At 36.9% G+C, this 16,088-nt stretch overlaps 1 protein-coding gene across 1 annotated transcript in view; it reads left to right on the top strand.

Moving 5' to 3' along the window:
- WDR44 (WD repeat domain 44) overlaps window positions 1-15,749 on the top strand; it is an 81,903-nt gene extending 66,154 nt beyond the window's left edge. Inside the window, exons 13-20 of the mRNA XM_077889825.1 lie at window positions 511-624; window positions 5,310-5,432; window positions 8,682-8,873; window positions 9,055-9,156; window positions 9,566-9,681; window positions 10,534-10,661; window positions 11,239-11,373; window positions 14,636-15,749. Coding sequence (XP_077745951.1) covers window positions 511-624; window positions 5,310-5,432; window positions 8,682-8,873; window positions 9,055-9,156; window positions 9,566-9,681; window positions 10,534-10,661; window positions 11,239-11,373; window positions 14,636-14,730 — 1,005 coding nt within the window. The 3' untranslated portion in view covers window positions 14,731-15,749. The remainder of the gene's footprint in view (window positions 1-510; window positions 625-5,309; window positions 5,433-8,681; window positions 8,874-9,054; window positions 9,157-9,565; window positions 9,682-10,533; window positions 10,662-11,238; window positions 11,374-14,635) is intronic.
- The last annotated feature ends 339 nt before the right edge of the window (window positions 15,750-16,088 follow it).

Raw genomic sequence — 16,088 nt, 5'->3', positions numbered from 1 at the left:
TTAGGTGTCATACGGACAGCAATGTTCAGAGGAAGGAAAGAAGAACATCCCTTTAGTATGCCCATTTTAAGAGTGAGTAAATCTTTCTGGAAGCCTTTCCTCTGTCTCCCCCACCACTTTCCTTCATGTCTAATTGACAAAAACTGTAGCACATGCCCATGCCTAAATCAATCATCACTGGGAAAGGGAATGAGCTCAAGACCGATCATGATTCATCCCCTGGTGCTGGCTCCCACCTCTCCGGAAGGAACAGATGCTCAGAAAAGGACAAAGTAGGGGCTCTGTTAAGGAGGGAGAGATTGTGATAGCACAGTCTTCAGGGATGATCCTGGTTTATTAGAACAAGGAGATGGATGAGTGATAAGTAGTAGATTCATCATAAAGGGGAGTTTGTTACTGGTAGATCAAGATTTCAGTTAGGCAGCATACAAAATGATAGAATGGATGGGGTGGGAAGAGTATGAAGCTTTTGTTTTTCTAGTTTTAACCTTTGTCTTTATATCTAAATAGGTATGCAGTGGAGCTGATGAAGATCCTGATGATAAAAATGCACCTTTTCGGCAGCGGCCATTTTGCAAATATAAAGGACACACCGCTGATCTTCTTGATCTTTCATGGTCTAAAGTAAGAAATTCTTACTTGAAGAGTGTATTAATTCTATGTAATTATGACTTTGGGATAAAAACAAGTGTTTTCTTCTTATGATTGTCACACTGTCAAGTTTTTGAATGGTTATATATATTTCATGGGAGTTATCTACAAAGTAATCGGTTAAAAAGAGGAGAAACATCAAGTTAGGCTAATAAAATGTATATATTACTTAACAGCTTCTGTCCCGAACTTCTATATATTTATACTTTTTTCTTCTTTATGAAGTAATTTTGCAATGTAACTATCCTCGCAAAGTGGATATGACTGCAGCTACAATGGTGAAGTCTGATCTAAGCAAGACTGCTTTGGCTAATCTATATTTATTGAATCATTAAGTTTACCAATATGTAACTCTTTAATAAGTCATCATTTTGGTTTTTTCCCTTAGAGCAAAATTATTTCAGAAGTAGAGGGGCCTGTTCCACCACTGAACAAGTATCTTAGCAGTTTTGCAGAAACTTAAAGGGATACTTTACATTTTATTTAAGGCGTCTGAAGCATGAAGCATTGTTTGGAATTCTTGCATAATACCCTATATTTCCTTTGTGATTAACATTTGTCAGTAATCAGGATCTAAAATATATTTAGAATTGGAGGGGGAAGTAATATTTAAAAGCCTTAAACTAGGGCTCCTGGGTGACTCAGTTGGTTAAGTCTTCCTTCAATTCAAGTCATGATCCCAGGGTCCTGGGATCGAGCCCCACATTGGACTCCTTGCTCAGCAGAGCATCTGCTTCTCCCTCTCTCTCTCTCTCTGCTTCCTCCTCCCACTGCATGTGCGCTCTCTCTCTCTCTCTCTCTCAAATAAATAAATGAATAAAAAAGCTTTAAAAATATAAAAGCCTTAAACTGAGAAAAGTCAACTGAGTTAACAAAATACCAGCAGAGGGATATCAGTGTTGCACATATATTTTCACTGTGTCAAGTGAACCTCATGTACCACAAAGTTACTACTGGTATATATAGGCAAGTCAGGCTTTCCCTGAGCTCCAACTTTGAATCACTCCATTTATGAATTGCTGCTCCCGTCATAATTGTTTAGGTATTCTGGATGCTTTAAAAAATCCATCTGTCATAATGTCTTTTTCTAACTTGGAAAAAACTTAGACCTTACCTGGTAGTCTGGTCTTAAACTGAGCCCTAATTGTATCTTTATACTCCTCCCACACCCTGTGTGAAATCTGAGTTGTCAGAAGATACAAATCTGAAGTTTCCAGAATCTAATAATCATACTCATTGGGGATAAGTACAAAGTACACACATATTTGGGAACCTTCACTCGTTTTACTTTCTGAAAACAACCCAATATTTTTTATGGGATGTAACCCTGACTGGAAGAAATGAGCTCTCCGTTGACCACTTATCAGTCAGGGTTCTCCAGAGTAATACAACCAAGAGAACATACATACATAAGGAGATTTATTTCAAGGAATTGGAGCACTCAACTGTGGGTGCAGGCAAGTTGAAATCTGTAGGGCAGACTGGCAGGCTAGAAATTCAGCAGGAGTCACACTGGAGTCTTAGGGCAGAATTTCTTCTCCAGGAATCTTGGTTTTGTTCATAAGGCCTTTATCTGTCTCTGTGCTCTTTTCTTTTGCTTTCTTTTTTACCTGTTTACTTATGTACATGTCTAGATATTATTTGCAACAGGATTCTAAGGCCCAAAGTAGGGACCAGATTTTATTTTACTTTTGTTTCTCTTCAGTATCTAGCATAATCAGTATTTATAGTGATTGTTCTATCTATTGAAGACTTACTTTGTGCCAGGTAATGAGAATTACCTTGTTAATTCTTTTTTTAAAATTTTATTTATTTATTTATTTATTTATTTATTTATTTATTTATTTATTTATTTATTTATTTATGAGAAGGAGAGAAAGAGAATACACGAGCAGGGGAAAGGGCAAAGGGAGAGAGGAGGAGGGAAACGACTCCCTGCTGAGTGCAGAGCCCAACGATACCACTGGGCTTGATCTCCAGATCTGGACCCTGAGATCATGACCTGAGGAGTCCTACAATTAAGGGACTGAGCACCCCAGGCGACCTACCTTGTTAATTCTTAAAGTGACCTGTGAGGTAGACAATATTTCATTTGTAGATAAGGAGACTAGGTCTCTGACCTATCCGAGATCACAAAACTAATTATGGGTGGAACTTAGGTTTAAATCTAATTTCTTTGACTCTGAAGATACTGCTTGGTTCAAGAAAATTATTTAATTTCATTTATTCAATAAGTATTTATTGAACAGAATCTTCTTAGCATAACAGAACAAATCTTAATAAGTCTTCAGTATCTTCACTTTTAGGGATGTTTTCATATTTCTTTCATATGCTTAAAGCAATAGAGTATTGCAAGAATTGAATAAAATGAGTTTAATGGGGAGCAGACCATAGATTTGGGGGTTTTTATTTTTATTTTTTATCTGAATATTGTTGATATACATAGATTTGGGTTTTATACAGTTTTATTAATGAACTGAAAATAGAAAACTGTACATACTCTTCAGAACATTTCTGGAACTGAGTGGAACTTGAAAATAAAAATAATTGTTATTAGATGTTTCAAAAGTTATAAATCTTTCAAAGTTCTTTTTTTTCTATGTAGAAACCATCTTTATTTTTTTAATTTAAAATCAATTAATGAATAGTGTTATATTAGTTTCAGAGATAGAGTTTAGTGATTTATCAGTTGCATATAACACCCAGTGCTCATCACATTAAGTCCCCTCCTTAATGCCCATCTCCCAGTTACCCCATTTCCCCTCTAGCAAACCTTCACTTTGTTTCCTAAAGTTAAGAGTCTCTTACGGTTTGTCTCCCTCTCTGATTTCACCTCATTTTATTTTTCCTTCTCTTCCTCTATGTTCATCTGTTTTGTTTTTTTAAGTTCCACATATGAGTGAGATCATATCATAGTTGTCTTTCTCTGATTTATTGTCACTTAGCATAATACTCTCTAGTTCCATCCATGTCATTACAAGTGGTAAGATTTCATTCTTTTTGATGTCTGAGTAACATTTTTATCAAAATTCTGGGTTTTTTTTAAGATTTTATTTATTGATTCATGAGAGACACACAGAGAGAGGCAGAGACACAGGCAGAAGGAGAAGCAGGATCCTTACAGGGAACCCAATGTGGGACTTGATCCCAGAACTCCAGGATCACACCCTGAGTCAAAGGCAGACAGACGCTCAACCACTGAGCCACCCAGGCATCCCTAAAGTTCTATTTTTTAATTGTATGTTACGCTATCTGTTTAAAAAACAGGGGCGCTTGTGTGGCTCAGTCTGTTAAATGTCAGACTCTCAATTTCAGCTCACATCATGACCTTAAGGTCCTGGGATTGAGCCCTGCGTTGGGCTCCTCTCTCAGTGAGGAGTCTGCTTGAGGATTCTCACTCTCTGCCTTTGCTCCTCCCACCATGCACACATGGCCACATTCTCTCAAATAAGTAAATCTTAAAAAAAAATAAAACAGGTATACCACATAACGCATACACTTTTAAAACTAGCCCCAAATAGCACATATTTATTAGTGCAGCAATGTATCCAAATCAATATTTGCACTTAAGCCTTTTTACATTCAAATGTTAAAGATTCTTTATTACTTTTAGCAAATGACTAAGCATCTTATTGCTTTTTTTAAAACATGTTCTACTTAAGCACTCTGCAGAAGAGTGTAGTGGTTACAGCCTGGCCCGAAGGGCAGACTCCCTAAGTTTGAATTCCACTCTGCCACTGATGAGCTGTGTAGTCTTAGACAATTATTTAATATCTCTGTCCCTCAGTGTTCTCATTTGTAAAGGGGGATAATAATGTAACCAACCTCATAGCATAGTGTTGAGAAAAACTTTTAGCACATTGCAAGTACTCAATAAATGTCATCATTGCTTTGATTTGTTTAGCACCTTTAGACATACCAAAGAACACTAGGGTCTCATTTGTGTTTTCTCCTTCATTATAACTCATAGTTCTCTCCTTAAATAGATTATGCTGAAAAGTTAATGAACTTCTGCCAGCTGGAAGCTTTTGACAGATATATGTTTGGTTCCTGGGTTGAGCCATCATAGTGCCTAAAGCAGTTACACTACCCTCTTATAGCTTTGAAAATTCTGTGATTTATTCCGAGATGTTTGACAATTTCTTTTCTCTCATTTTCTTGCCTAGGGTATGACAGGTGCACAATAACTTTTCATTTTCCTGCTGCATTATAGGGTAATCTTTTTGAAGGCATTTTAAGTGTCACTTAGGGAATTTGTGTGAGTTAAAATAAATTAGTGTTGCCAGTGTCAAAATAACTGAACTGAAGTGACAGTCAAATGAATGGATGCCTTATACTCATAGCCTCATGCAGACTATAACAACTAAGGCACACCTTAGTCCTCTCTTGTTGCCTAGCAGATTTCTTTTGACATAGATGGTAAGATTTTCCTAATTTCAGAACAGGTAATATAAAAAAAGTCTTAGAATTGAAGGAATATGGTATGTAACTGGGAAAAAATGGGATCTTCCAAGTGAATTGGATAATCTTGTTCTTTCTGATGCTAAGTATAATAACAAAACTATTGAAATACATAGGACTGAAAATAAAAGCCTTTAATTGTACAAGTAGTGTTTTTTCATAGGGTGATAAAATGATCAATGTCAATTTCTTGATAGAACTACTTCCTGCTTTCTTCTTCGATGGATAAAACGGTCAGGTTATGGCACATTTCCAGAAGAGAATGCCTTTGCTGTTTTCAACATATAGATTTTGTCACTGCCATAGCTTTCCATCCAAGAGTAAGTAATTTTTATGTATTTTTTATTAGACCAGAAGAAGGCAAGGGAACCTGGTGTCCCTGAGGGCTTTTGGACTACAGAAAAAAAAGTTATTAACAGCCACATAGTTAAGAACAACTTAATTTAGTGTTTCATTTTGTTTTATTTATTTATTAAAAGATTTTATTTATTCGCTTGACAGCATACAAGCACAACCAGGGGGAGTAGCAGGCAGAGGGAAAGGGAGAAGCAGGCTCCCCATGGAGCAGGGAGCCCAAAGTGAGGCCGTGCCAGGACCCTAGGATCATGACCCGAGCCAAAAGCAGACTCCTAACTGACCAAGCCATCCAGGCCCCCCTATTTATTTTAAAGTAGGCTCCACACCCATCATGGAGCCCAGTGTGGGGCTTGAACTCATGACCCTGAGATTAAGACCTGAGCTGAGATCAAGAGTTGGATATTTAACTGACCAAGCCACCCAGGTGCCCTTCTTTTTTTTTTTAAGATTTATTTATTTATTTTTGAGAGAGCGAGAACACAAACGTGAGAGGGAGGGGCAGAGGGAGAGGGAGGGGCAGAGGGAGAGAATTTCCAGCAGACTTCCCGCTGAGTGCAGAGCTCTGTAACAGCATGCAGCTCAGTCTCACAACCCTGAGGTTGTGACCTGAGTCAAAATCAAGAGTCGAATGCTCAACCAACTAAGCCACTCTGGCACCCCTTAAGCATCTGACTCATGATCTCAATTCAGGTCTTGATCTCCAAGTTATGTGTTTAAGTCCCACATTGGGCTAGCGTGTAAGCCTACTTTAAAAAAAAAATGAGAAAGGAAATATTTTGCTAATCTGTATTAGAAAAACTGGAAATGTTATGGTCTAACTGTAAGAATGAAAAGCCTTCCCAGATCTTTAATAAGACATGCTGAGTATAAATAAAATAACGTGTCCTGTTAAAGACAAGAGAGACTGGAGATGGAGGAAGAAAAGGAGATAGCAGGTAGATTAATTAAATATAGGGAAGCAAATAGGCAAGAATAGCGGGAGGTGTGGAGTGGGAAGAGACAAAGAAGAAAAGGCTGAAAGAGCCAAAGACCAAAATGCATTACAAGGTATACTGAATTCCCTTTTAACATCTAAAAATATTTTGTTTTTTGGTTTTGGGATTTTGGTTTGGTTTTGGGGTATTGTGGGGTTTTTGTTTCGTTTGTTTTGTTTTAGTGAGCTCTGCATCCAGTGTGGGGTTTAAACTCACAACACTGAGATCAAGAGTCACATGCTTTTCCAAATGAGCCAGCCATCTTAATTCATTTTCAATGTAGAAAATCTCAGTTTCTTTCCTCTGAAAAGGAAGTATTTCGTATGATTTCAACTAAAGGAGGAAAATTCATCATGGAATTGCTGACCTATCTTATGTCCTTGTAGGATAGAGCCACCAAATGAGTAAGGCTAAATTAATTTTCACTCTGCAACTAAAAGCACAAGGGAAGTCCCATGCTGGTGCTGCTCCACTAGCTAGATTTAAATAAGTGGAGGATTTGAGTTGACCTGACTTACCCTCCCCTATGTTAATGTATAAATCCTATTTCTATTCATGTCCTCTTCGCTCTATGTTTAAGAACCTTTGTCATATTAATGGAACATTTTAGTTACATTTCTTTCTCTTTTTTTCCCCAGATAGAGAAGAATGAACTTTTTTTTCCCCTCAATATAATTTCCCTTCCTGGGCAGGCTTATAGTGTAAGACCATAATAATTTTGAACCTTAGAAGACTTTGGTTAAGAACTTTGGTAAATTAAAAATGCATAATCAGGGGATCCCTGGGTGGCTCAGCGGTTTAGTGCCTGCTTTTGGCCCAGGGCCTGATCCTGGAGGCCCCAGATCGAATCCCACATCGGGCTCCCTGCATGGAGCCTGCTTCTCCCTCTGCCTGTGTCTCTGCCTCTCTCTCTCTCTCTCTCTGTGTGTGTGTGTCTATGTGTGTGCCTCTCATAAATAAATAAACTAAAAATATTTTCTAAAAAATTAGACCAGCTTAGTGGTAGGCCTGGTTTAGTTTATAGCAGGGTTTTTCACCCTTGGCACTGTTGCCATTTTGAGCTGGATAATTCTTTTTTTTTCCTTTTTCTTTTTTGTTTAAGATTTTATTTATTCATTCATGAGAGACACAGAGAGGCAGAGACACAGAAGAGGGAGGAGAAGCAGGCTCCCTGCAAGAGCCCAGTGCGGGGCTCAATCCCGGAACTCTGGGATCATGCCTGAGCCAAAGGCAGACACTCAACTGCTGAGCCACCCAGGCATCCCTTGAGCTGGATAATTCTTTGTTGTAAAAGGATTAAAGTCTATCCTGTACGTTGAAAAATGTTTAACAGCATTCCTGGCTTCTACCCACTAGATGCCAATAACTCCCCACCCCCAGTTGAGACCATCAAAAATGTCTCCAGACATTGCTAGATGTCCCCTGTGGGGCCAGCTTTGCCACCTGTCAAGAACCCCTGCTTTGAGATTGAGAATTTGAATACTGAAGTGATTTCCTACTGACCTGGTGTCAAAGTTCCCACAAAATAACTGGTTCTGTGGGCTAACCGGTGTTACTCTTTTACCCAAGCATTACATGTATCCCAGAGGAGGATATGGACAAACATATCATTATAGGATAGTTTTTCCCAAAGCATGTTCCTTGAAGGTGCTAGCCCTGCTAGGTGTTCCTGCCTAACTTCCCTCAACCACAACACCCACTTCCCCCAAAATGGTCCCTGCTTATATAAGTTGGAAAACACTACCTAGTTTATTCCTCTTTTGGAGATTGAGAATGCATGTTAACTGAGAATCGTCTTTAACTTTCTGTAACCCAGAATTCCTCAAACTTCTTGAACCATTCTACACAATATATGCTCCCAGTACATTATCCATTAACATTCTTACGTTGGAAAAAACAGTTTAAGGATATGATAAAGTAGTCAGAAATTCATTTCTCCAAAGTGAATACTGAAGTTTCTAATTGTTATTTTTAGTTAATAACGCTTGCTTGAGGGCACCCAGCTGGCTCATTCGGAGCACGTGACTCTTGATCTTGGGGTTGTGAGTTCAGGCCCCACATTGGATGTAGAGAGTACTTAAAAATAAAATCTTAAAAAAATAATGCTTGAAGAATAATATTTTATAAATGGAATCTACATATTTTAAACATTATTTCTAATATGTTTATGTTTTGATTTCCTAATGAATTTTTCTTGATCTGGTAAAATGAGAGTTTTCTATTTTGCAACACCTTTAGGATGACAGGTATTTTCTAAGTGGGTCATTGGATGGAAAGCTCCGCCTTTGGAACATACCTGACAAAAAAGTTGCTTTATGGAATGAAGTAGACGGTCAAACAAAATTGATCACAGCTGCAAATTTCTGTCAGAATGGCAAATACGCAGTGATTGGGACATATGATGGCAGATGTATTTTCTATGATACAGAGGTAAATGATTATCTTGTGTAAATTTCATAATGGAATACTTAGCAGTTTTGTGTAAAGTGGTGTATCCTCTCTGGGCATTATAAATTGGGGCAAGTAATACCATGCCTGTCTGCAAGCTGGATTGGATGATCTTTGAGATTCCTTCTAATTCTCATATTTTAAATGTGTGATTTCATTTTAGCATCTGAAATACCACACACAAATACATGTCCGATCTACCAGAGGACGCAACAAAGTTGGAAGAAAAATTACTGGTATTGAACCTTTACCTGGAGAAAATAAGGTACTCAGTATTCAGAACCATCTCTTTTCACACTATATATAATAGACTCCTGAAAGTTCCTACTGTCTTGGCTTATATTTTCTTTCATATGGAATACAGTCTTTTTTAGTTTTGAGGTATATTCTCTCTGTATATGTATATGTAATACACTTTTTGGTTATACGTTAACTTAGAGTAAAAGGGGTGGCTCAGCAGTTTAGCGCCCACCTTCACACCAGGGTGTGATCCTGGAGTCCTGGGATCAAGCCCCACGTTGGGCTCCCCTGCATGGAGCCTGCTTCTCCCTCTGCCTATGTCTCTGCCTGTGTGTGTGTGTGTGTGTGTCTCATGAATAAATAAATAAAATCTTAAAAAAAACAACTTAGAGTAAAAGGTGGTGTTTTTAACTTTTCCTTTGATTTATGTTTAGATACTGGTAACCTCAAATGACTCCAGAATCAGACTATATGATCTTAGAGATTTGTCACTCTCCATGAAGTATAAGGGTTATGTCAACAGCAGCAGCCAGATCAAAGCAAGTTTCAGGTAAATTGACAATGAGAAATTCTCAAGAGATCAGAATATTTCTCATCTACTCCCATATTTTCTTTGATCTATGCCTTATGTTTATATGGTGTTTCTAGTTACTTTGCACTTTTACAACTGATCTCATGTTATTATCATGCAGTACTCACCTTATCCACCTATTTAGTAGATAGAGTTGGAATTGCCCCTTTTCTGCAGACAAAGAAACTAAGACTCAGAAAATTAAGTAATTTGTCTAAAGTCACTAGGTGTTGCAGAGCTAGGATTAGAAGACTCACTCCCGGCTCCAGAGTTTGTGCTTTTGTACTTTTATGTAAGCTTTCTAAGAGGAAATTTACCTGCCACCCACCCATGGTCTTTATCCTTTTAGTTACTGAAGCTAATAAAGCCTTTTAACACCCTAAAGTTACAGTGTCCTATATTTACACCTTTACAGAACATTATTATTTGAACTCTTAATTTGGGGTCTGGAGGCTCTCCTGAAATAACTGCCTCTTCTTATAGCCCTCTTTCAGCCCTTTTCTTAACAGTTCTCCTTTCTTCTTGAATTACCCAGTAATTACCGAGAAATTTAATTGGTGAAGTGTTCTGCTTCTCTCTTTCATCTTGTTAAGTAGGTATTTCTCTCAATGTGGGTTAACTAGCAGCACAGTTATCTAGAGCTTTAATGAGCATCCTTGTGCCTCTGGCCTCTATGTCAAACCTGCATGTTCAGAACCTCTGGAGTAAGATTAGGAGTCTAGATTTCAACAAGCTCTCTTGTGTGTTGGCTTAGGTATTTTAAAGTAGGAAGCAGTGATAGAGGAAAACCTAAAAAAAAACTGATTTTTTTTCTTTCTTTCCCAAATTTAGCCATGATTTTAGTTACCTCGTTAGTGGTTCAGAAGATAAATATGTTTATATCTGGAGTACTTACCATGACCTCAGCAAGTTTACTTCAGTCAGGAGAGACCGTAACGATTTTTGGGAAGGTATTAAAGGTAACTAAATGCCTTCTTCTGTGTGTTTCCTAAGTGAATAAAGTTAAAGTGGAGATGTATTACAAGTAAATTTGTACAGGTATTATTTCAGAGACAATTTGGCAGTTATAACCACTTTTGCTTTGTATTTGGCTTTGTTTGAATTTTCTGTACCAAGGAAAAACTTGTCTAAAATTTGGGAAGTCATGAAATCTCAGAACTTGTACAGGCATACCTCCTTTTAATTAAGATGTGTACATTGTCTTTATAGACCTAATTCTAGTGCACATTAATTGACTTCAGTACAGTGTAGACAGAATTTTTATATATGCACTGGGAAACAAATTCATTTGACTTGCTTTATTGCAATATTCACTTTTTTACAATGATCTGGAACAAAATGTGCAGTGTCTCTCCGGTATGCCTATATGTAATATTTTTTAGAATATATTTTTGGATTTTAAATAGTTATGTATTAATTTTAAAGGATATTAGCATATATAACATACACTACTGTATTTTTTGCATATGATACTTCTTGTCTTGATGTTTAGAATCAAATTTATTTGTTATCCTGAAGTAAATTCTTTTTCCCCAGCACACAATGCAGTTGTTACATCAGCCATCTTTGCTCCAAACCCAAGTTTGATGTTGTCTTTGGATGTGCAATCTGAAAAGTCAGAAGGGAATGAAAAAGGTGAAGATGTTGAAGTTTTGGATACTGTGCCCTCTGGTAGGTACTCATATTTTATTTGTCCTACATTTTTTTCTAGTCAGCACTTAGTAGCTTCATTGACCTACATAGGGTATTGTGAGGTTTTCATGTGTATGAAGAATATTTCTTGTTTACAACATAATTGTTGGGAGTATCCCTTGCTAAATATTTCAGTGGCCTATTTCTTGCAAACTTGACTTCATTTAAATTTACCTGGGAATTAAAAATGAAAAATTTAAAAGCTCATAATTTTTTTATGGGCAGTTCTGCTTGGAGAAATGGAAACAAGACATACAAATGCAAAATTTCTTTATTATCTGTCTCTTCTAGTGGACTGTCATTCTGAGGACAGAGACTTGCTAATGTCCTATGTATTGTTGTGATGCCAGTGCTTAGCACAGTGCTTGCCTGCATGTAGCCGCTCCTAATAGGCATGTGTTGAACAAATGAATTAAACCAAAATGAAAGCAGTGTCTTTTTCTACTTGCCACATACATATATAGCTCTGTAACCTCTCAAATCTGTAGCTATTTACAAGCCTCTGATTTTTTTTTTTTTGCAATTTGTACCATATGCATAGAGAAATGAGGAGTAATTTCAGTTATATAAAATGCTCAGGTTACGGGACACCTGGGTGACTCAGTGGTTGAGCATCTGCCTTTGGCTCAGGTCATGATCCCAGGGTCCTGGGATCAAGTTCTGCATCGGGCTCCCCATGGGGAGTCTAATTCTCCCTCTGCCTGTGTCTCTCATGAATAAATAAAATAAAAATCTTAAAAAAAATTTGGACTAGTTAATGAAAACAAATCTATTATTCAAATGAATTGCAGAATAGTTTATTAAATGTTCTTTTTCACTCTAGAGACTACAACCAGACCTTTTAGAGAGTTCTAAAGCCACAACAAAAGATACAGTATACAAACAGGGCTTCTAAAAGTATTTGAATACTTAAAAGTTCATAAATATTTTTATTTCATTTAATCTCAAGTAATTTCCCTTATAGTATTATTTACACTGTGCATTGTACCAAATACACTATTTCTTCTGTGGCAGCATAGATAAACTTCAGTCTAGTATGTCCTTCAATTACAAGATTTAAAAATAAACCAAATCAGCATTATTAAACCCTTACTAAATGCCTGTTTAGAAATACTTACTTTTTCTTTTTTTTCTCAGAATCAGATCTAGTGTTCTCTTTTAACTTAAGTCATTTGGGTTTTTTTTTCCCAGTGATACCTTTTTTATACTCTGTACATGTCCCTTACACATTTCACTGAAAATTCTAGCTTTTTTTCTTTTAAGAATTAATTTATTTAGAGAAAGTATGGAATGGTGTGGGGTAGGGGGACACAGAGAGAGAGAGAGAGAGAGAGAGAGAGAGAATCCCAAGGGGACTCCACTCTGAGCACAGAGCCCAACACAGGCCTTGATCTCTGACCCTGAGATCATGACCTGAGCCGAAATCAAGACACTCAACTAACCAAGCCACCCAGGTGCCCCTGAAAATTCTAGCTTTTAAAACAACTTGAGAGAAGCACCTGGGTAGTTCAGTAGGTTAAGTGTCTGCCTTTGGCTCAGGTTATGATCACAAGCCCCACATTGGGCTCCAGAGAGCCTGCTTCTCCCTGTCCCTCTGCCTGCCACTTCCCCTGCTTGTGCTCTCTCGCTCTGTCAAATAAATAAAATCTCTTTAAAATTTTAAAAAAATAAAACAACTTGAGGAAAGATGAAAAAGTACTTTAAAAAAAAAAACTTTTCAAAACTCCACCATATTAACAGGGTTCAATTGACTCACTGGATCCTTTTTAAAGAGGCACAACTTTTAATGCATTATACTCAGATTTGTGATGGCTGTTTTGTACCCATTGAGGTAAAATGTAAGAATAAACTCTGAAAACTATGGTATGAGATCATAAAACCTATCTGATCGTCCTCTCTATTTCTGACATAGTTGGCAATTTACGCTTCAATTTTCCGCATGTGTAAAATAGTGATAATACCCAGTTTATAAGGTTGTAGTAAAAATTAAAGAGAATATATAGTGTCTAGCAAAACGTCTGCTGCATAGGAGACATCATTATTGTCGTATCTTACAAAGCATTTATCTGTACACAATGAATTATTTTCTTCTAGCCTTTCTCATATCTCATATTCCAAGTCCTTTGCTGCTGCTGCATAGCACAACTTTGAGATATGATCAAAGGATATATCAGTAAGTTTCTGAAATGTTCACAGGCTTAGGATAGGTTTTTAGCGAATCTAAATGAAGCCATTTTGTCTTAACTCATTCTGTACACAACTTTTCAGTTCAATTTGGATTATTTTCTTCCTTACTGATCAGTCCTTTATAAATCTACAGCTTTTGCCTATGCATAATAGTTAACAAACTTTGTTTGTTAAATGATTTTTGCTGGCAAATATAAGAGGTAGGCATTTTGCCATTCAGCATAGCCATATAGCTCTTCAATACAAACCATAGAGGCTGGGGACGCCTGGGTGGCTCTGTGGTTAAGTGTCTGCCTTTGACTCAGGGAGTGATCCTGGAGTCCCAGGATCAAGTCCCACATCGGGCTTCCTGTGGGGACCTGTTTCTCCCTCTGTCTGTGTCTCTACCTCTCTCTCTGTGTCTTTCATGGATAAATAACTCTTTAAAAAAAACATAGAGGCAAAAAAGTTGCTGTCAGTATTTACACAGTGATCATGTATACTTCATTTCATGGCAATTGCAGTATGTCTGCTGTACAATGAACCTTACTGTCAACCTTATTAGAGACCCCCCTGATAGCAACACACTTGGCCCAGCTGATCCTGTTTTGTCAGCCTTCTAGTCCTGGGGCTGAATAATATGCTAGTCTCCTGCCATGAAGTGAAGCATTGGACAATTTAGAGGCCTGGGCTCCCTGGGAGTAAATCCAGGCATCCAGGCCCCAAAGGTCTGTAATCTCTCCAAGCCAGGGAAAGACCAGGTAACACACAGTAAGTGGAAGTGAGCCTCAGAAAGAGGAGAGTACAAGAGAATGAAAAGATTACAAGAGCGAGCTGGAAAGAAGAGACTGAGGGGTGCCTGGCTGGCTTGGTCCGTGGAGCACGTGACTTGATCTCAGGGTTGTGAGTTCTAGCCCCACAATGGATATAGAGATTACTTAAAAAAAAAATCTTGGAGGTGGGAGAAGACTATAAACATGGGGGAAAGGTGTGGAGTCATGGACATGTGGCACTTATAACCTCAGGTTTTGTATTCTTTTAAAATCAACTAAAACCTTTTTTTTATGCTTTTAAGGTATTATGAAGACAGATAATACAGAAGTTCTTCTTTCGGCTGACTTCACTGGAGCAATCAAAGTGTTTATTAACAAAAGGAAAAATGTATCTTAATTTGAAATGACATTTAAAATAAACATATCAGTAAGTTTCTATATGTATCAGAACTGAAAAAAGTATATTATAGTGTTTCAGGCTAACATCTTTTTGTTTTAATTTTTATTGGAAGTTCAAATATAATATATTTTTTGAGAGGCAGTGTTAATGATCTATAAACCCTGGACTGATAGACTAGAAAGAAATGTGGCTAGAATAACATTGCCAGACATTAGGCTTTATGTTTTGTTATATTTGTGTTTTTGTTACATAATTGTGAACATGCACAGGTTTCTGCATGAAAATATATTAATATATTAATCACATGTGTGTGCCTTTTGGTTACATGCACTAAATCTAACAGTTAAATTATTTCAGTGGCCCTTTTGGCCTCTTACAGGGAGTGGTGGGGGAGTCTTGTTTCTAGCTTAAACCATTTCTTTTGCACAAAACTTCATTTTTCAGGAAAGTGGTATTGACTGAGTTACTGTTTTGAAAATGTTATACAGGTTTTCAATAGGTCAACAACCATGTATAAATGGTTTTTATAAATTTCTCAATTTGGGGATAAGATTTTTTTTGTGGTCTAAATTGTGGACTTAAGACTCTTTTCTTTGTATGTATATATATCATTTTTCTTTTTTCTTTTCTCTTTTTTTTCTTTTCTTTTTCTTTTTCCTCTTTTTCTTTTTTTTTTCTTGCCACACTGGAGCACAATGTTTCTATGTAAAGAATTCTTTTCATTCTTTATCCATGAGCACCAGGCTTTGCTCACGTAAAAAAATTAAGCCGCATTAAGGAGTGAGTCTTCTTTTTTACAATAATGTAAAAATGAACTGTTTACATTTTTTTAAAGCATTGTAGTTTTAAAAATTAAGCTGTTTTGTTTTGTGTTGTTGAATTTGAAAGCCTTTGTAAATATTGATATAATGTACCAATGAAATAACATCTGGGGCAATGGAACCCTGATCATGTTGTTGATGGTTAGCATATGTTTCTGAAAATTAAATATGTATTATTAAAAGTTGGTCGCCAAACACTTGTTAAATATGTGACTTTATTTTCAAATGACTTTGGTAAACTGAGGAATGGAAGAAAAATAAAGTCTTGTTTTATACTTTGATTTTTAGCAAGCAGAACACTGGATTTTGGACCCTTAAGTTATAATGCATTAGCTACATACCTTTAAGAAAAAAAATTTTTCTAATTCTAAAAAGAACACTGCTAAGATTTCATCTGTATGTTTATGTGTTTTTTACTCTACTTGTTTTCCATATCTGAGTGAGAAGCTGGAGAGCCATGATCATATCCTTATTAATCAGCATGGTCTTGGAGTGTTCTGGATATTCTGGTTCATTACATATTGTTTGCCTTGC

Source organism: Canis aureus, chromosome X (assembly GCF_053574225.1).
Source record: "Canis aureus isolate CA01 chromosome X, VMU_Caureus_v.1.0, whole genome shotgun sequence".
Classification (NCBI taxonomy): domain Eukaryota; kingdom Metazoa; phylum Chordata; class Mammalia; order Carnivora; family Canidae; genus Canis; species Canis aureus.
Note: the sequence above shows the minus strand (reverse complement) of the source record. Positions and strands in the feature narration are given on the sequence as shown.